Raw genomic sequence first — 20396 nt, forward strand, 5'->3', positions numbered from 1 at the left:
GTGAGCCCAAACGTCTCAAAGCCTTGATTAACAAAGTCCATTCAGTGCAAAACTGGAATCTTCTATATATCCAAGTAAAATACTAACCTGACACAAGCGTTATAGTTTCCTTCTGATTAGTTAAATCCGTCATCTTGATTTCCCTTGAATTTCTACTAATCCATATCACCAGCTTTTGCCATCCAAATGTTCCGCCACTGGAGAAAACGTTCCATTTCGGTTCGACCCATCGACTGTGGTAAAGGGAATTGACAACACCACCAGCAACTGGGAGCAATCTCTGAAAGTTGCAAGTTCAAATTAGCTTGAGTCAAGTTTAAAGTGACTTTAAAGAGCTATTTGAAGTAACTATTTCTATGTCTACGGACACTGCTAGTGTAATGGTGGAGCGTATGCATATGCACAGATCGTGTGCCTGATTTCCAAGACTACTCCAAGTTGTATCGACACCTTCCTATTGTATCGCAATTTGTGTGGTGTATTGAACTGATAAAAATTGTTAATAAACCGAACCGTATATCATGAGTCACTGTATATGCCGCAAAAACATCAAAAACAAAAGTACACTGCGTCTGTGATTACCTCAACTTTTTTCATTCCGTCCTCGTCTTTTGTAGCTAGTGCTGCGTAAATACCATCTCCTCCAGAGATGATTAAAAATGATTCATTGTAAAGATCAGATGGCGATTCTATAATAGATATAGTATTTGATAATACGATAATAATATTAATAGCGAGTCACAATATAGAGCAGGGCTACTTGAAAGGTCCAGTCACAAAAGTTAAAGATTTAATTACGTCCGTTATAACTCTCTGGAAATAATTTACAGTTATACAAATGTAATACGGTATAACGATATACAAAATCTGGAGAAGAGGTATTAGCGAAATTGCAAATGTATTTGTTGTTCTGTTAGTCACAGCTAGTGGGAGAATTGGCATCTTTTAGTTCTTGCTAGTTGCTTATAAAGTGTTGAGAGTTAATCAAAAGCAATGGAGAAGGTTTTTACTGGTCACACACATGCGAAATCTATTTATGATAAAGTTCAAGTTTGAAAACTTGGACTCACGGCTGTAAGGAGACTCAAACATACTGAGAATTTTTACGGCTAATTTGCGAATAGCAGGAATATTATTTGGGATTTGGTGTTGTCACATACCTAAGTAACTACTGAGACAGAAAAGGCATGGATTCAACTCTGAAAAGGTACACCTTGAGACCAGTTTCGCAGCCCTGACTTGGAGCACCATGCAGCAAAAATCAACACTAACACATAAGAAGCTTACTTGTGGAAAACTTTACGTTCCTTTCGCCTGGACTTGTGACATTCCTACTGACGGCCATTACTATCAGTTCATAATCAGTGTCTGGTCTCAAATCTCCCATCACAAACGAATAAAATGGCCGGATGGTTATTTCAGTGGGTCTAGTTGCGTCGACCCTGAAAGAGCAAAAAAATATATGACTTTTTTACTAATAGTAGATGGAGAGACACTGTTATGCACAGAACTTCAGCATAAAGTTGAATAATACATTCATATTGAAATGAACCCGAATATTTTCAGCTGACACTCGTCAGGGGTAATCGTCAGTGACTAGTAGTGAAATGAAAAGAAAATTGCATACCGGTATCGACAATCGATACAATATATTATTTAATCATATTAGATCATAAAAACACTTGCTCACAATCAAGGAAAGGCAGATGCTCCAAACAATTTGAGCTACCAAAAATGGTATGAGCAAACCTCGCACGATTCATGAATGAAATCAGTACCTGGTTACTTTTTTTCCATATGCAGATATCGCCAAAATTTTGAATCCGTCATAAATAGTTTTAGCTGGCATCTGCCAGCGAATCGCAACAGCGGTCCAGTTGGTGACAGCCACATCCACGCGAATTGGATCAACGGGTGCTGAACATTCGATTCTTATTTTGAAGATATGTACAGATATACAATATTGTGTTTGAACTTACGGACAACAACGGAGGTATTTCGAATTTCGCTGGAGAGCAGCTGCGGTCCTCTCGCCACAACCGATAATGTGTATTCTTGACCGGGGCTCACATTAGCAAGGTATTGCTCCGTTGAAAGTCTTGTCACTCTTATCAAGCGAGCTGTCTTTGGAACAGTGTTCATCTGCAGCATCAAAAATGTTTCGTTCATGAAAGCTTATATATTGTTGAGGTTGAATTCAGTCTCTATTGGAATTCTAGTTTCTTTTGTTTTTAGTCGAGTATTCGAGCATCACTTATTACGACGTCTTCACAGTATGAATGATGTCAAAATTTCAAATATGTACCGTTTATGCGACCACAATAATATAATACCAGTTTCACATCACAATAAACATTATTTGGTATTTTTTAGACCATACCTATTTGATAGCACTCTGTGACAATGCTGTAGGTCGGTCATGACTTAACAGATATGTCATTTTCATTTTCACTACAGTGGGTAACTTTGTACTACATTGTCGTATGTTCCGGTACGGCCTATCGAGATCTACAGCCTTCCTCATTGGACAATAGTGTGCGACAATGATGTATTTGTGTATATATATATCTGTCATATTTTGAGATACGATTGTTGATATACAATGTTCTTTCTAATTCTCTACTAGTTGCTGACGATTGTCCCTGGCGAGTGTCAGCCGACAATATTCGGGTTCATTTCAATATGAATATACTATTCAATCGAATCATTGTTCACAGCCTAAAGGTATAAGTTAGTCTCAGGTATTGGATACAAAATTTACTATACTACAGCAACACTTGAATTACATCGTTGTAGTGTAGGCAACTAAGCTAATGTAGAGACTACTTATCCAGGCAATATATGTAAAATAGCTTAAAAATTGAGCTGAATAGTAACCAGCTTACCATATAAAACTTGCTGTTTGAGCTTCGGTTCCATTCCACAAAGACAACGGCTCTATTTGAATCACAGTGTGTTGGCTTTAGACTCAAACCAACTTTTGATCCACGATGAATTTTCTGCAATCGATACGGTCATAAATAATATTGTAAGAAAATACTACAACGATGAATTGCCTTCGAACCTAACTTTGCCTATGGATACTGGACATGTCTTCACTTGCGTTCACTATAGTTTATAATACATTTGGTCATCTGATGTATTGGCAATGATTAATGAATTAATTTACAAGATCAGAAACCATCAGAAGGGCCTCATTTTCCTTCACTGAATTCCACATCCTAAACAAGATCTTAGTAATGATATATCTGGTCACAAAGACTGCAGAGTCACTGCAATTGAAGAAGTTAGTAGCATTATCGAATTAATCACACTGTGCCCGCACTGAAAATAAAACTCTGTAGAGCCAAGGAAGTGCCTTATTATCCCCAAATCGATATCATTTTACCTATATAATGTAGAACAATATTTTACCAGTAGCTGTTTTTGAAGGGAGCATGGTTCGACCAACTTCACCCGGGCTGACAGGTTGGATACTGGCTCAGGGCCTGTTAAAGAAAGGAAAGATTCTGTAACATGACTTCAAGAATGGTATAATCAAAGCATAGTCGACTATAATAAAAGAAGCACAATAGAATGTTGTCGGAAATCGCATAATGTCTGGTTTAGAATCATTTGTGATGCACAGGCATTCGAAATTGACGATATGAATTTACAAATGCGAAAATGACACACTACACCGATTCCACCAGTAGATAAAAATAAAAAAATTTGTATTAGGAAATCCGCAGAAATGTAGGATATAAATTTTCGAGAAACAACTTCAGCATTCAAAACCAGACAGAAGCCATGAACAAATGGATTCTATTGCCTATGCCGCAATATTGGTTGGTCGCGCTAGGGCTGTAGTTCTATATCGCATAGAAGCAGGGTTGTAACCAAGACGCAAGGGTTGCAAGTCAAAAGTCAATCTTACTTTTACGGTTTGACTCGAGTCAAGTTAAGTCAAGTTAAGTTAAGTCCAATGCAGAGGGTTGAGTGGAAATCATACTGTCGAGACTTGAGTTTGATAAGAAGTTATTGTGTTCCATGTTCAGTTTCAATTTCAAATCATGCTTAATCCACTTTTTACAACACTGCTTGGGTAATATCTCATGTCTCACATTCATAATATGCCTATTTTTCTCACTCTTACCAGTTTCAGGCCATATTTTGCAAGTACCTGTACCGGACAAAATACCAGTAATGCGGAAACTTTAATATCTTTTGTAGTCACAAGGAAATGCCTGTCTCAGATCATGTTACTTTGCGAGTCAACACACAAACTTACTGAAATCGAGTCGAGTCACCAAAAAATCATGACTGGAGTCATAAGAACCCTACATAAAACTCTACATTAAACTGTATGCCTGTATCATATAGTTACCGACTCTCACTTACTGGTGGCTGTAATAACAGTTACAGATCTTGCAGCATTGTTCTTTGTTGCTGGCACCATCGTCAGTTTGTATATTGTCGCAGGCCGTAAATTCGTTATCTTGATCATGGTTTGATTTTCTTCCTTTGCTATACTCTGAGAACCGTCTCGAGGAAGCCAGGTTACTCTGAACCTAGATGCCGCTGCTGCAGCCTCTCCTGTCCACTCCAGATGGATTTCACCGGGCGTCGTGTAGATTACATCAGGCCGCATCACGCGTGGAACCTGAGCTAAGAAGTGCAAGGAAATTATTTGTTAATTGAGCTGGTTTTTTACATAATTTGTAATAAAAAGGATTGTGGCTGCAGGCTACTACAGAAGTAACCTCGTAAATTTCTACTTCCTATATGTAGAAGTTGAGATTTATGAGTGTTCCAGGCATAATTTTGCCTAAAAAAACTGGCAGCTGTTAAGTAGAAGTAGAAGTCTAAAAACACAACTACTTGAGTAAGTAGTGCAAGCAGACAAGTACTTACTTCATTACTGACCGCTAGGGTGATTCAAAAACACCATTTTTCCGGATCTCGGGATTCATTGGTTACATTGTTAGGTTACCTAAAACATGCTGCACACCAAATTTGGCTCGGTTCCAACCCGTAGATGTGGCTGGACAGGAATTGAAAAATTTTGAATTTATTGAAAAAATAAAAGAATTTCTAATTTAACTGTCAACCCCATGAAATGGTGAAGTTGTCTAAAAGAACGATGCTTAACAAGTTTTGCTCCTTTCCAACTGATAGATGCGAAGTTATTGCAATTCAAAATTTTGGATTCGCAAAAATAGCCTGAACGGTAGGTGATCCCAGAATTATGAATGAAAAACTGAAACAATTTCGTTTCTACGGGTTGGAAAGAGTAGCAGAATTTGTTAAGCATCGTTCTTTTGGACAATTTAACAATTTCGTGGGGTTGACAATAATATTAGAATTTATTCTTTTATACTACATTCAAAATCTTCAAACAACTGTGCGCTCACATCTACAAGTTGGGATCGAGTCAAATCTGGTGTGCAGCGTTATTTTAGGCAACCTAACAATGTGATCCGTGAATCCCGGGAACCCGGGAAAAAAGTTATTTTTGAACAAACCTACTGACCACCTCTGGGTTAATGTGCAAACTTATCAATGTCATTTTTTTCATATAGCCTCTAATCGTGTGACCTAGGTACCAGAGTACAGAATGATTCAATTCTGAACAGAGTATTTGGCTTCAATTCGAATAGTCAAGTATCACATTATTCAAGTGTGTAGCTTTTATGCGATCACGAATAATATAATGTCTTTTCTACATCACGATAAAGATACAAGTTTTATTATTTCGAAGAGTAGGCCCACTCTACCGGTTGGTATTTTTTCGACCATACCTATTTGATTGCACTTTGTGACAACGCTGTGGTTTGTTCACGCCTTCACAAAAATGAAGCTGCCACGTATACGTACGTGCCGGCAAAGGGTATCGAAACTATGATTCTCGTTGATAATATAAGTCTGCGTGAAAAGGTTCGTCTAATTTCAGTACTTGAAATATCGTCAATCGCTACTAGAGTGTATTTCAGCCTGTGCAGCGGCCCAAAATATGGATCATCATCATCATCATTGGTTTATTAGCAATTTTTATCAGTTCAATACACCACAAAAATGCGATACAATGAAAATATAGGAAGTGTCGAGGCGACTTGGAGTAGGCTATGGAATTAGGCACCCACCTTGGCCTAGGCGACGTAAAGAGGAGGCATGCACAGTGCACACTGAATGAAAAGTAAATAAGATAGTATAGAAAAAAGCAAGCGACAAGAAATGGGGTGGTATGGCATGAAACGCGAGATCCATAAGTCAGATCGTGGTCTGGAGATCTTGACGATGGACAGTTGAGGATTGAGCAATGATGCCCTTTTACGAATGGCCTACCTGGCAATGTCTTTTTCTTGATGTTGTAGAGCCCAGAGTTGAATCCGTTCAGTAGTTCTTCGCACATCATCGACATGATTGCGTCGGTTGATTGTACCAAATCGGCAGCTGCTTTAACGTAAAGGCCGTGATTCTGCATGGAATATTCAACTGACGCGTTTATAAATAGCAGGGGCCATTTTATTGTAATGTTGGTCGCTGGCAAGTAGCATGTTGCCGATCTGAACTTTAATTATAATTACAGAAAAATCCCAACCCACATATAGCAATGTTATAAGATGTTCATTGGTCAATTATTCATGGTCAATTGGTCATGGTCACACAATTGAATCACAATTGAAACGCGAGGGCCAAAGGGTTACGCGCAGTTAAAGAAATGACGCAGCTGGAATTATATTGATATCATTATGCACCACAGCACCTCAATGTTGCTTCGTTTAAAAATCCACCCTGGACTCGATGAGAATGCCAAATTACGATCAAATTACGACTTGATTTTGAAGAGCTTAGCTCACCCTGATTACCGTCGATGTCCGCGTGCATTCAGCCTCGTGGATTTTGAACAAAACATTAATGTAATCATCACCGATAAGATAGCGTAATAGTGAGGCGTCCGGCTTCTTGATCGGCGGGTTCAATCCTCCGACGGGTCAGACCAAAGACCTGATTAGTAACCAGTGCCGTAACAGCACTTCGTCAGCCCCCCCCCAAAAAAAAACTTTGGTCGTGGGCCCCCCATAGGGTTATAGACCGAACTTCTGGGTGGCTTCGCCCCGCAGACCCCCCTCCGGCGATACCCTGTTTACCGCTATTTATCATATGCGTTGGGAGTTTGTTCAGTGAATCAGCTTTTGTCGCCTAAGCGCGCGAAGCGCGGGTAATTTCTAGAATTCATGACTGAATCGGTCAGTATGATCGAGAATTGCATATATATTGTTATCAATTTTTATCTTCTCTCCGCTCACGTAATCAGATTTGCCGGTAGACCTGAGTGAGGTGTGTTTGAAAAGGTAGGACCACTCAATAATAATTAAACATCTTCGCGCGTATACCCGTTGGCAGGAACGAAACAGCACCTCGTCAGGCCCCCAAAAACGTGGGTCTTGGGTTCCCATAGGGTGATGAAACGACCCCTCCATCACGTTGTTCGCGTTTGTCACGAAATCATCTGTACTGTATTGTGAGCCAGCGCGAAGCGCGAAAATTTTCGATAATTTATGATAAAATCGGTCAATCAGATCGGCGATTGCATATATATTATGCTATCCATTTATTGTCCTTTCTACTCACGTAATTAGATTTACCGCTAGAGCTGAGTGAAGTGTCTTGAAAACGGGAGGGCCCGTAAATAATAATTAAACATCTTCGAGCGGGCGGACCCGTTGATATGACTTCGTTACATGATGTTATTTCGTGACTTCCAGTCTGCTATATCAAAAAATATAGAATCGCCGAAACGTAGGCTTCTAAACTAAGAGACGCACACGATTTCAAATTGGTATTTCTTCACTGGCATAAAAATTTTCCCAGCGTGATGGTATTTGTCTTGTGAGGTTCAGATTGCAAAGACAGGAACATTCGGCGCCAGTCATTTAGGCGCCTATGGACGATTAAACCTACATGTATTTTGTATATATAACGAAGTCTTTGGTCAGCATAAGGGCATAGACCCTTTCGGCCAAGGTTTTCTCGCTGCCGATCGTTCTGGCACACTTCTTGGAGTCGCATGTTATACGACCTAAAGCTTGATTGTATGTCTTGGTGGGTCGTGGCGCGGTAATGGCCCAATACCCAATAATAAAGAGAAATGGCTACTTGAATTCACGCGCAGCGCGAAAAATTTTTGAAAAAATCGCATAAATTTTCAAAAAATACTCAATGATTTATGCTAATTCACGAAATAATTTTGGGCCCCTTTCGAGCTCGCCCCCCCCCCTTAATGGGGGGGGGGAAGGGGGGGTTTGGGTGCGGCAGTTAGGGTGCTGTTAGTAACACTGGTATCCATGACTTCCCCGGCTGACGCTCAGCATTATCGGGATAGCATGGAGGCGTGGTGCAACACTTAAAAGCCTTACAAGGCTATATCTGCGCCTTCCTTGTCCAATGTCCAGCGGCATATCACGTCATGCACTCCTGGCATTCATACGGGTATGCACAGATCGTGTGTAAGTATATCATGAGCAATGAGCATGAGTCGGTGTATACGCCGCAAAAACTTGCAAGAACAAAAATAAATAACGTTCTCTTCAAGTAGGTGTCCGATTTCAAAGACGTTATGACTATTTGACACCTTCCTTGTCTTTTTATAGTATCGCAATCTTGTGGTGTTACACCAAATTGTTAAAAATGAACTGAACTTAACTTTATCTACAGCTGTCCAATGTGATACATTAGAAAGGTATGCTATACCGTTACCAACAATAGAGACCGAGCTAGCGCAACGCGGGCTATCGCTCGAAGACGCCCACGACCGCCCACGCTGGAGGCGCTTAATAAGGGCCCAAAACTGATTATCTTGATGTTCATTTGTTTCCTGTTTTCTTTTGCCCTTTTATTTAATTGAAAGCCGATATATATATATACCGTTTCTAACTGCATCAGATTTGTACGTAATATCCTTATTATCAGCAATTCTTTTTATCGTATCTTCACGATGTACTAGGTACCGTACGAATCTTTGACTTCATATTTGCATCTTACCACTGATGCGAGTCGGTCGAGCACCATAAATGCCAAAATCAATCTACCAATATTGCATGTCGAAAAATCATACTTTAATTACAATCCAAATGTATAGCTACTATCATCAACAAGAACGTTTGCGGACGAATAAGGTATCAAAAATGCCACTTACAGTTCCTGCATGCCGAGCTATGTCGCTCACAAATGCTGGATTGGCTTTGTCATACCCAACTACAATGATAGTAGCAGCCTTTTCCCTCAACGAATCAATGTTCTGCTTGACGTGTGCCTCCTTGCCAGCCTCCGAGCCTCCGACGAAAAGCAGAACGAAATTTCTGGGGAAAGAATGATTCAGTATCAGTATCAGTATATTAATATTTTCATCAGATCAATACCACTAGATTGCGATACAATGAAAAGATATGAAGGTGTCGAAACGACTTGGAGTATAGTCTTTGAAATCAGACACCCATCTATAGGCCTAGGCAATGTAAAGAATAGCCATTAGCCAGGAACGATTGCACGAATGCAAGCGCACTGCACAGCACACCGCACAGTGTACACTGAATGAAAGCAATAGAAGATTGCAGTTGCAAAGTATTGCCGCTAGGCAGCAGTTTCTTCGTCGCGATAATAGTGAAATTATTATCGTCCTTACCGTTTGTTCTCCCTGAATTTGACCCGCTGCAGAGCTGTGCTGAGAGCCAAGGCAACGTTGCGTTTAGCTGGAGGACCGGACGGTGAAAAGGAATTGACCAGGTCCCGCAGTTCGCTGTGTCGCTTCCAACTGCTTTTGTACTTTACTTGATCAATTTTCATTCCATATCTGACCTCGGAGGAATAGTGGGGATGAATAACTACTAGCTAGAACAGCGGTTCTTAACCAGTGTGTCATTTGGAATGCTCAAGGCTGGCGAGGGAAAATGAGGTAGTCAGTCATACATATCGCATGATTACGGCAACAAAAGACAGCATGGTAACACAACCACACAAACTGTTGTTTAGTCACAATTGCCGGATTGAAAATATTAGGCTCTTACAGGTCTCCCCTGAGCCCTGACACAATTTTCTTGCGCTATAACCGAGGTTCATGCATATCAGGATTCGCGTGTCACAGTCATTGGCAAAGGCTACTTTCTGCACACTCGATTATAGTGTGGATCTCGCAAGCGGTACGTGCAGAGATATGCAGCTCTACGACTTTGTTTTGTAGACAAGGGCGAAAGAGTTCTGGTATAGTAGCATTTCTTCCGATTATAGTTCAACACCTATCATTATTGCTACTAGTAGGCCTACATTATCATTTCAAATTATAATTTTCGAACATGTTACACGTGTAACGCCCTGGCAAGCACATTGTTCGGTAATTTAATGCTTGATTAGTATCGGTAATTTTTCGCGCCCTGTGGTTAGAGATCGGGGGATTCTCGTCCAGAGTTGCTGATTGCTGTGTTGTTGATATATTTTGGTCTTGAGTAAACTTGATGAGTGGTAATTGCAATTGGAGGTGATTCCGAACGTATAGATAATATAGACGTTCCGGTCGAGTCGACAACGCTACATCAGCGACGCTACACATGTAGGCTACTTCAGGACATTATAGCATAAACCATAAATTATTACTTATTCGGCGATGTTTTATCCAGTGATGGGTTGCCGCGAACTAATAGTTCGGAATTATGTTTGCCTTGAATACGGGCTGTGAGGTCGAAAAGGCGCACTGACCACGGACAACGGCAATATTTGAGACTGAAAGGTATTTTAGCTGGTAATATTAAAGGGGCACTGCGCTCTAAAAATGGTGTGGTCTCAAACTGAAGGTAAAAACGAACAAAAACTTTTGGCCGCAGCCATTTCCTTCAGAACGCCACCGTAATGGAGCTGCAATTTATTGAAATTTCTACAAGACCAGCTTCCGCGGCTGCTTAACCCGTTACATGGCACGATATCTTCACCGTCGCACTTGCTCGACGCGATAAGGCAGTCACGCAGAGAACGAATTTTAGATAGTTGTCAGCCGATGTTATGAAGGAAATGTGTCTAAGGCCCGTATTCAAGAAACCTCACTCAGTGCTCAAACTCACTTTGCGTCAAAATTGCGTAACAATCGGTATTCAGAGAGAGCAACTCAAGAATGAGTTTGAGCACGGCTGGAGTCGGACTTCGCGGTCTGTCGAGCTCGACCTCGAGCTGTTTGGTATTCAGAGACGATGCGCGGCAGCTGGCGAGCTGAGAATTTGGCAGTCGAGTGCGCGTTTTCCGAGTCAGGCCGGGGGCAGTCTCAAGGCTTTACTCGAACACTTTGCACTGACTTTTCGACTTTTCTGGTAGTATGCTGCGGGATGATGGGCTGTGCACATAGATTAATCGTATTTATGATCTTAATGGTAAACTATACCGGTATAGAACATTGTAAAGTCCACAGAGTTCGATCATTTTCATGTAATATCTGGCTTTAATAAGCTGTATAATGGTGTACTGTATATCAATGAAATGCTAGTTGTGAAGTATGGCAGCGATGTGGTAGTATTCATACAAGCCTTGCTTTTTCGCAGTTTTCTCGATGTGTCTGCCACATGATAATGTTTAGGTAAAGCAAACTGTAATATTGGATTTCAACAAAAACATTTTTCCAGTTACAGTATGTCAAAATTGAGGTTTAGTTTGGCTGACAAGAGCCGTCTTATGACTCTTGTAAGCGCAAAGCTGGATATACTTGAGGATAAAAGAAATGATGGAAATTCTATCCAAAGGAAAAATGCTGCATGGGAAGATCTTGCCGTTCAATACAATTCCTTCCCGGATGCTCAAAAGGTATCATCCAAGCAGCTTAAAAAATGTTGGACAAACATGAAGGCGAGGTAAGATTTTTGATGAAATTCTAGGAATATGCCGAGGTCAGTTCTAATGCGTAGCATATGCATTTCAACAGATCGAAAGAAGATATTACAGAGGAACGTGCCCACCTGGCTGCAACTGGCGGAGGTCCTCCAACCAAGGCAGTACCAGAGATGTCACAGATAATCCATAGCATGATACCAGAACAATTCGAGCCACTCCAGAACGATTTTGATTCTGATAAAGTGATGTTTGTGGACCTTTCCGTTGCATCGACATCTTCAGGTACGGTATGCCATAATAATGGACACTTCATTGATAAAAGCACCATATCAAGCACTGATCCCCACAATTAGTAGTCAACGGTATTCGCTGTTGACATTTGAGCATATCATTGACTCTGGTTATGTAGGTTTTGCTGCGTGTTGGGTTACCGCTTAGCTGCGACTCCTCTACATACCAAATTTGTGCCATACCTTCAAAATCGCTCCGTATAATAACTGTAAAGCCATATATTCGCAAACCCGAAAGCTAACACTGACCAGAATTAGCAATGCGCATTGATTGATAGTCATGAGGACCATAGCCAGTCAATGGTGATCGGTAGGGCAAGTTTTTGCAACTTTTTTTACACCTTCTGGCAGCTTCCTACATACTCAGAAGTTATCTAGGATGCTGTTTTAAGCTGTTTGAAGGGAACTTATCGTGCAACTTTTCTCCATTTTTTTCATTCAACTTTTTGCAAATTTTTCGATTTTTCATGAAACTTTATTATATTATATTATATATTATATAATATATATTATATTATTATTATACAGATACATGACTAACATTCTGAGCAAAGCTTTATAAGCATATATAAGATATTTAGAATTTATACGCATTTGCTATGCAATGAGGGCATTCTATATCATATGTCCCTATTTCAGATGTAACTTTCACGACTCCGGCTTCAAGGCCGGTGGTGAAAGAAACTGAAAAAACTGGGATGCCAAGAAAGAAGCCAAAAAGAGCTGAAGTTAACAACTTCATATCGGATGCCATGTTCTTGGAGCATGAGCTGAAAGTGGAAAAGATTAAATTGGAAATTGACTGCTTGCAACAGCAAAGGCTCTTAGTAGAGAAGCAACGGTCCCTTGCTGATCTGCAGTCGTTACTTGTGACCAAGCAGCTGTTGATAGCAGATGCAAGGCAAAAGCTTGAAGGCTTGCCTTCTCCATACCCAGTAGAAACTGGTCTACCTACTTTATAAAAGCTTTCAATTTAGGATTCATTGCTTCTGCTTGCAGCACCGTGATGCAAATTTTTTGTGCTATTCCCATTTACCTGCGCATTATTGATGTTACTATGCTTGTACTTGCAGCAATTTGACATGAATGCTTTTCTTGTGCCATACCCATTTAACTGTGCATTATTGATAGTTAATATGCCTCTAATTGCAGCACCGTGACATCAATACGTTTCTTTTGCTATGCCCGTCTAACTGCATAAGCCTTGACTTGACACACCGCACCGTGATATTTATGCTTTTTTCGCTATGCCTATGTAACTGTGGATTATTGATAGTTACTATGCTTGTACTTGCAGCAATGTGACATGAATGCTTTCCTTGTGCCATACCTATTTAACTGTGGATTATTGATAGTCACTATGCTTGTACTTGCAGCAATGTGACATGAATGCTTTCCTTGTGCCATACCCATTTAACTGTGGATTATTGATAGTTACTATGCTTGTACTTGCAGCAATGTGACATGAATGCTTTCCTTGTGCCATACCTATTTAACTGTGGATTATTGATAGTTACTATGCTTGTACTTGCAGCAATGTGACATGAATGCTTTCCTTGTGCCATACCCATTTAACTGTGGATTATTGATAGTTACTATGCTTGTACTTGCAGCAATGTGACATGAATGCTTTCCTTGTGCCATACACATTTAACTGTGGAATATTGATAGTTACTATGCTTGTACTTGCAGCAATGTGACATGAATGCTTTTCTTGTGCCATACCATTTTAACCGTGCATGATTATTGATAGTTACTATGCTTGTACTTGCAGCAATGTGACATGAATGCTTTCCTTGTGCCATACACATTTAATTGTGGAATATTGAAAGTTACTATGCTTGTACTTGCAGCAATGTGACATGAATGCTTTTCTTGTGCCATACCATTTTAACCGTGCATGATTGATAGTTACTATGCCTCTAATTGCAGCACCGTGACATCAATACGTTTCTTTTGCTATGCCCGTTTAACTGCATAAGCTTTGACTTGCAACACCGCACCGTGATATTTATGCTTTTCTCGCTATGCCCATGTAACCGTGGATTATTGATAGTTACTGTTCCACTTCTTTTCTTTCTACACTGTACCATTTCGTTTGGTTCCATACAAGTGTTACCGCAGTTTCTTTATTTCTGATAAAAAAAATAAATTTCATTCGTAAAGTGGGTTTCTACGATCCGTCGTCTCCGAGCTAGGCCTCTCAGGGAGCCTTGTACATCTCTCGGTGCCTCTACAACTTCTTGTGGGATGACAGGGACATCAGTTTCATTGTTGATGATGCACCTAAATTTGAAGGGAGTTAAGCGCTTGATATTAAAAAAATCAAGAAATATATTACCTGTGCTTTCTGGCATAGTTGTATAACACTGCTGTTAACATCAATCACAGTCATGGATGTGTCGCCCGTAGACCCAGTGATAAGCAGGGGAACACGCTCTTCTACACTCCAAAAGTCCTCTCTATAGCTATTCTGGAGGATATTAGAACCTTGTTCAGCAGCTGTTTGTCGTAAAATCGTGTGGCCTCATTGGCTGCGACTTCAACTTGTGGGAATTTGATGTATGCTGAAGCTGAGCTTTTATGAGCTATGGCCATACTGTCCAGCTTCACCAATCCACCAACCAACGGTGAGCTGGGAGACATGTTCCAGTTCCCCAGCAGCAACTTGAAAGCTTCCTGTGGCGTAAAAGCGCAAAACAACAAGGAACTTCATCAACGGGGGCAGGGGCAGGCCTTTGTTGGATGGGCTGGTAATGTTATGTAGGATCTCCATAATCCACTAACACCGGCTTTCGTTAGCATATAGCGATCAGAACACAGTTCCTCAGTGATGTATTCCACGGGATTATCAAAATCTGTAAGGTACTTCCGTACTTAATGCAGCCTGTTTCCATTCACTTGCATGTAATATTCTAACATATCTATGTCAATAGCTATTTTATCTGAAAGGAATGAAACACGTACCGTATACCTATCTTTCGTAACAGTTCATACCAAGCGAGCGCACAGCGCACAGTTGCGCACGATGCCAGACGTGTCGAGTAAGACTCGAAACTGAGCAAAGCTGGAAAATGTCTTTGAATACCAAGGAGCTACTCCAATGGAGTTGAACTCCGCCTTTACTCCGTCGAGCAAGCCTTGAGTTTGAGTTCGAGGCGTCTCTTTGAATACGGGCCTAAGTTTCGTTCTCTGCGTGACTGCCTTATCGCGTCGAGCAAGTGCGACGATGAAGACATCGTGCCATGTAACGGGTTAAGCAGCCGCGGCAGCTGGTCTTGTAGAAATTTCAATAAATTGCAGCTCCATTACGGTGGCGTTCCGAAGGAAATGGCTGCGGCCAAAAATTTTTGTTCGTTTTTACCTTCAATTTGAGACCACATCATTTTTAGAGCGCAGTGCCCCTTTAAGCAATTTATATGCGCTCAACTGAACGGTAGAATGAGTACCGAAACCGAATTCCTGGCTTATTGAAAATTCTTATATCACAGATAGGGACTTTTTGTAGTGATTGCAGTGCAGTTGAACACAGAAATCGTCGAATGGAACGGAATATTTCAGCCCTGATGTTGCAACCGAAACGATCAACACTGTTCAGATAACGGTATCACAACTTACGTTATAAACGCAATTTTCGGCTGACTCCTGAGGATGTTAATTCTCCTCGTGATTTCGCTGAGAAGTCTCTGATTATATCTCAGATACTGCCTCTTCACGGCAGTGTCTATCAAGAACGTGATGTCATAGTTCCTCTTGTTTTGAAAACACGCATCGATTTTCCACCTCCTCGCAAAAAATTGTTTGTTATCGGATGATGTTTTCACGTTCGGGGATATTGATCCGCATATTGTTCGCGTTGACGTGAAAATAACAAGGAGCGATAATAATCCTTTTGCAGTCTTTGGAATGTGAAGATATTTTCCACATTTGGCACTATTATTAGCCATGTGGATTATAGTGGAATCTACTCAGCGAGAATCGTAATTATCTTAGGTGTTAGGTTACGTTGTAATAAAGGAGTCGATTAATGAACACATATACATCTGCAGGTAGCATTTTCCTGTCACCAGCTCTCAAATAGGAGGGTACTTTGATCGTTAAGGTCGTGACATGAACTTATTCAAAACGACGCATACATAATTGAAAGCATTCGGTAAAAGCAACCAAATGAATTGATAATAAGCACCTAACTGCAAGATTATAGGGCGCGCTACCTGGCATTGTGCAATTTCATAACTATATGCGATGTTTAGGACGGAATATCATAGTCAGACTTGGACAACGAGATAATTCTATTTGTATAATTAGACTAATTAAAGCGAAATGCCGGTAATCGAATTATAATCTCATTTTTGAATTGTTTCTACGCTCTAATTTCAATTCTAATCCAATTTCTGGTTTTCCTGAAACTGCTACTGGAGAACCGTATAGTGCGAAACGAGCCAAGCTCAGTGTACAGACATTTGGCATTCTCATGCTAATGACGATGAACTGTGATTTGATACGAACTGAACCTCATTCAATGTCCACGTTTTCGCGAATTCAGTAATTCTAATTCCAATCTAACTTGGAAAAACCTGCGTAGCTATAATTCGAATCTAATTTGGAAAAAAACTGTGTAGCTAAAATTCTATTCAAATTTGGAAAAAACTGCATGGCTGTAATTCGAATTCGAATCTAATTCAGAAAAGCTAAAAATTATCTGTCATTGTTGAGGTCACTTAAGTAGCAATTTCTATGATGTATATATAATGTTTGCAGCTGTCTCAAAAATGACAATATTATTACGGTGGCGATGTTTCGATGCAATTATTGTTTATGAAGCCCTCGCGAAATACTGAAATTTAAAGCACATATAGCTTTTACGGATGCGGAAGAGTTATGTAATTTTAAATCTCAATTATGTCGATCTTTACGATATTATCTTAACCGCATTTTAGTATCTTACTGGTTTCTTACTGATTATAACACGCCCATGCGTTAAATAGTAATCATTGTAAACGTAAATAAATATAGGTATATGAACAAGCCGAACGTGTCATCGAATGGTATCGTTTTCGAGGCTCCAATCGAAGAAACCTTCATTCCGATTTTAACAAGCCGGTACTGGCTCTGGTCAGGTGTAATTTTGTCCCTTCAAAGTTTGTGAAACCGCCGTTTGCGGTAACACAAAATTGAGGCTTAGTCATGCGAGAATTTATTCTGTGGTGAGCAAGGGCATAAGCTAAATATGACGCAGTAAGAAGAATATCGCGGTGCAACTAATATCAAAACGCTACGTTTCAAATTCTCTGTGATATAGACATGCAATCAGACTTGACCACTAGATAATTCTAGTTGGATAATTGAACTAACTATAGAGCGAAATACCGGTAATATAATTCTAATCTAATTTATGAAATCTTTGCACTAATTATAATCTAATTCGTGAAATATTTCTACGCTCTCATTTTAATTCTGATCTAATTTATGATTTTCATGTAAATGCTACGGAAGAACTGTAGAGTGCGAAACGAGTCAAGCTTGTTTGTTTGTTATCATCGTGCTAATAAGCATGAACTGTGATTTGATATTACCGGAACTTCATTCAATGTCCAATTGGTAAGTTTTCGCAAAATCAGTCATTCTAATTCTAACATAATTCAGAAAAACGGTGTAGCTATAATTCTAATTCTAATATAGTTCAGAGAAACTTTGTAGCCATAATTCTACTTTCAATCTAATTTGGAAAAAAACTTTGCAACTGTAATTCTAATTCTAATCTAATTTGGAAAAGTTAAAAAAAATTCTAGTTCTCTAAATCTGCCGACGATACCTTGTTCTCTGACTAAGACATCTCAGAAAAGGTGTAACTACTTTCTTTTAAAGCTGGGTATTGACTTGCTACTGGAATTGTCGATAAACCTTGATCGTGGCTTTCTAGTTTGATATATATATGTTGTCTCCGTTAGCTAATCCACGCGACTTTCTCATTAGCGTCAATCCCACATTACGCAGTTATAATCGTGTACGTATAATCGTATCACGATTGTCTCTATATGTAATATTATTGCTAATCCCCGCTATTTAGGATTTCAGGATTGTAACGGAAATATTGACGAATCGACCACTACAATCGAATTTGAAATTTTGGCGTGCGTAAAGAAGCCGATTAGTACGTTACACCTACACGTTTTCATAACCACGTTTCGAAATTTCGTGACGTGGACTTGGTCGAGAGTCTTTTCCCCGGTTTCGACCAGATCCCAGCCAAACATTCCGAAAAATTCCTGCAGTTTTAGCGGCACTGATTTGTATAGTATGATAGCATCTACCAGACTTGGACAACTGAATAATTCTGGTTATCTAATAAGACTATTAATAATCGAATTTAAATGAATTTCTGGTTTTTCTGAAAATGCTGGAGGAGGACTGCATGGTGCGAAACGAGTCAAGCTTGGTGTAGCGAACAGATATTTGCCATTTTCATGATAATGAGAATGATATCCGATTCGATATGAAGTGAACTCGAATTTTGTTGCATTTTTTTTAAATTCAGACTTTGATTTAATTTCCAAGTTCTTGCGGATTAATTTATTATAATTCCAATCTGTGCAATTGAATAATATATTCATATTGAAACGGACCCGGGTATTTTCGGCTGACACTCGCCAGGGGTAATCGTCAGTAACTGGTAGAGAATTGGTAAAATCATTGCATATCACATTGTATACAATGTTCTTACCAATTCTCAGCCGATAATATTCGGGTGCATTTTAATATCAATATATTATTCAACTGAATATTGAAGTTCTGTACCTCCACGAAGCTCTTCAAATTCTAATCTAACGTTGAAAAAGCTGTGTAGCTATAATTCTAATTCTAATTTTCATTCTAACCTAATTTCTGGTTTTCCTGAAAATGCTACAAGAGCACTGTATCGTGCGAAACAATCCAAGTTTGCTGTACAGTGTACAGACATTCGCGATTCTCGTGCTTATGAGAATGGGACTCTGATTTGATACGAACTCATGAATTTGATTCAATTTCAAAGTTTTCGCGAATTCACTAATTCTAATTCTAATCTAATTTGGAAATACCTGTGTAGCTATAATTCGTATTCTAATCCTAATCTAATTTGGAAATGCTAAACATTTTCTAGTTGTGCGACTTTGGCGTCGACCAACAATCTAACTTCCATCACACATCAAAATTCGGTATAGTCATTGTCGCTATCAGAAGAAAATTTCATGATGTAACTCAAACCGCCCAAAATTACGCATTACTCATTTAAATCGACGTGGTGATGCGAGTTCAATCCGTCAAGCATAATCGAAATAGTCTGGCGACAATCGCGCAAGGAAAATCATCGACCCTACTTTGAAGCTTTGCACTTTGAAACATCACGTCGTTCGGAATAAGCCAGCGGTCGGCGTCATGACTACCTTCAATTGTGTTAATGAGAAGTTTATAAATATATACGAAGTTTACATGCGAGTTCTTTAACCCCGCAGTATACCGCGACTTCGAACTTCAAGTTTTTCAAATCTAGAGATCATGACATCAATCTCAACATGTAGATTTACGAGCAAAACGTGTTGGACGCAGACGAGCAATCGTCGAAACAACAACCTTGCCAATTACGCTTCCGACTTTTCGACGCGTATATTTGTTTGTGACGTCAAATTCGTTGATTGATTAGAAAACTCTGATCGGCCGGACATTGACAGCACAATTGGACCAGAATTTTTTTAGCTTTCAGAAATTAGACTGGAATTAGAATTACAGCTACACATTTTGTTTTTAAATTACTGAATTCGCAAAAACTTCGAAATTAAATTCAACTCGTATCAAATCATTATTGATTATCATAAGCATGAGAATAACATTTGTCTGTACACCAAGCCAGGCTCGTTTCGCACTATACGGTTCTCATGCAGCATTTTCAAGAAAATCAGAAAATAGAGCATATAAACGTAGAGCGTATAGTTTCACTACTCGGCTTGAATCATTACAATTAACACTTAATCCGCGTTCCAGTAATCGAATCATTGCGCCCAGCCCTAATTCAAGTAATAATCTTTCCCACGACAGAAGCGCGATTCAACTGGCCGTCAAATTGTAAGTATAGACGTTGTCATACCTTTGAATGTCTGGCAAATTTGTTCGATGTCATATGCGCAAAACGCTTGACTTAATTTGCATATGAAATGCGGAAATGCGAGGTTTATACGGCCATTGAAAATGATGAATGAATATCCATTTCCTATCGCGAGTAGC

At 39.7% G+C, this 20396-nt stretch overlaps 2 protein-coding genes across 5 annotated transcripts in view; one reads left to right on the forward strand and one right to left on the reverse strand.

Annotated features, from left to right (window-relative positions):
* The window catches only part of LOC145456101 (uncharacterized), a 73255-nt gene extending 53158 nt beyond the window's left edge, over positions 1 to 20097 (reverse strand). For 2 of the 4 annotated variants that reach the window (XM_080334144.1, XM_080334143.1), the window contains exons 1-12: positions 15756 to 20097; positions 9665 to 9832; positions 9179 to 9341; positions 6325 to 6457; positions 4381 to 4647; positions 3415 to 3488; positions 2886 to 2999; positions 1980 to 2142; positions 1779 to 1917; positions 1288 to 1442; positions 583 to 689; positions 88 to 280 (exon numbers count right to left, since the gene is read on the reverse strand). In XM_080334144.1, coding sequence (XP_080190270.1) covers positions 88 to 280; positions 583 to 689; positions 1288 to 1442; positions 1779 to 1917; positions 1980 to 2142; positions 2886 to 2999; positions 3415 to 3488; positions 4381 to 4647; positions 6325 to 6457; positions 9179 to 9341; positions 9665 to 9832; positions 15756 to 16084 — 2005 coding nt within the window. In that variant the 5' untranslated portion in view covers positions 16085 to 20097. The remainder of the gene's footprint in view (positions 1 to 87; positions 281 to 582; positions 690 to 1287; positions 1443 to 1778; positions 1918 to 1979; positions 2143 to 2885; positions 3000 to 3414; positions 3489 to 4380; positions 4648 to 6324; positions 6458 to 9178; positions 9342 to 9664; positions 9833 to 15755) is intronic. The other 2 variants (XM_080334145.1, XM_080334142.1) reach the window with 1 other exon arrangement.
* On the forward strand, positions 11043 to 14305 carry LOC145456102 (uncharacterized). The gene is made up of 3 exons (XM_080334146.1): positions 11043 to 11867; positions 11939 to 12129; positions 12777 to 14305. Exons 1-3 carry the CDS (start codon positions 11650 to 11652, stop codon positions 13097 to 13099), a joined length of 732 nt encoding a protein of 243 aa, XP_080190272.1. The 5' UTR covers positions 11043 to 11649; the 3' UTR covers positions 13100 to 14305.
* Positions 20098 to 20396: the final 299 nt, after the last annotated feature.

The sequence above is a fragment of the Botryllus schlosseri genome, chromosome 14 (assembly GCF_051294905.1).
Source record: "Botryllus schlosseri isolate E-star chromosome 14, Bs_hap1, whole genome shotgun sequence".
NCBI classification, from domain to species: Eukaryota; Metazoa; Chordata; class Ascidiacea; order Stolidobranchia; family Styelidae; genus Botryllus; species Botryllus schlosseri.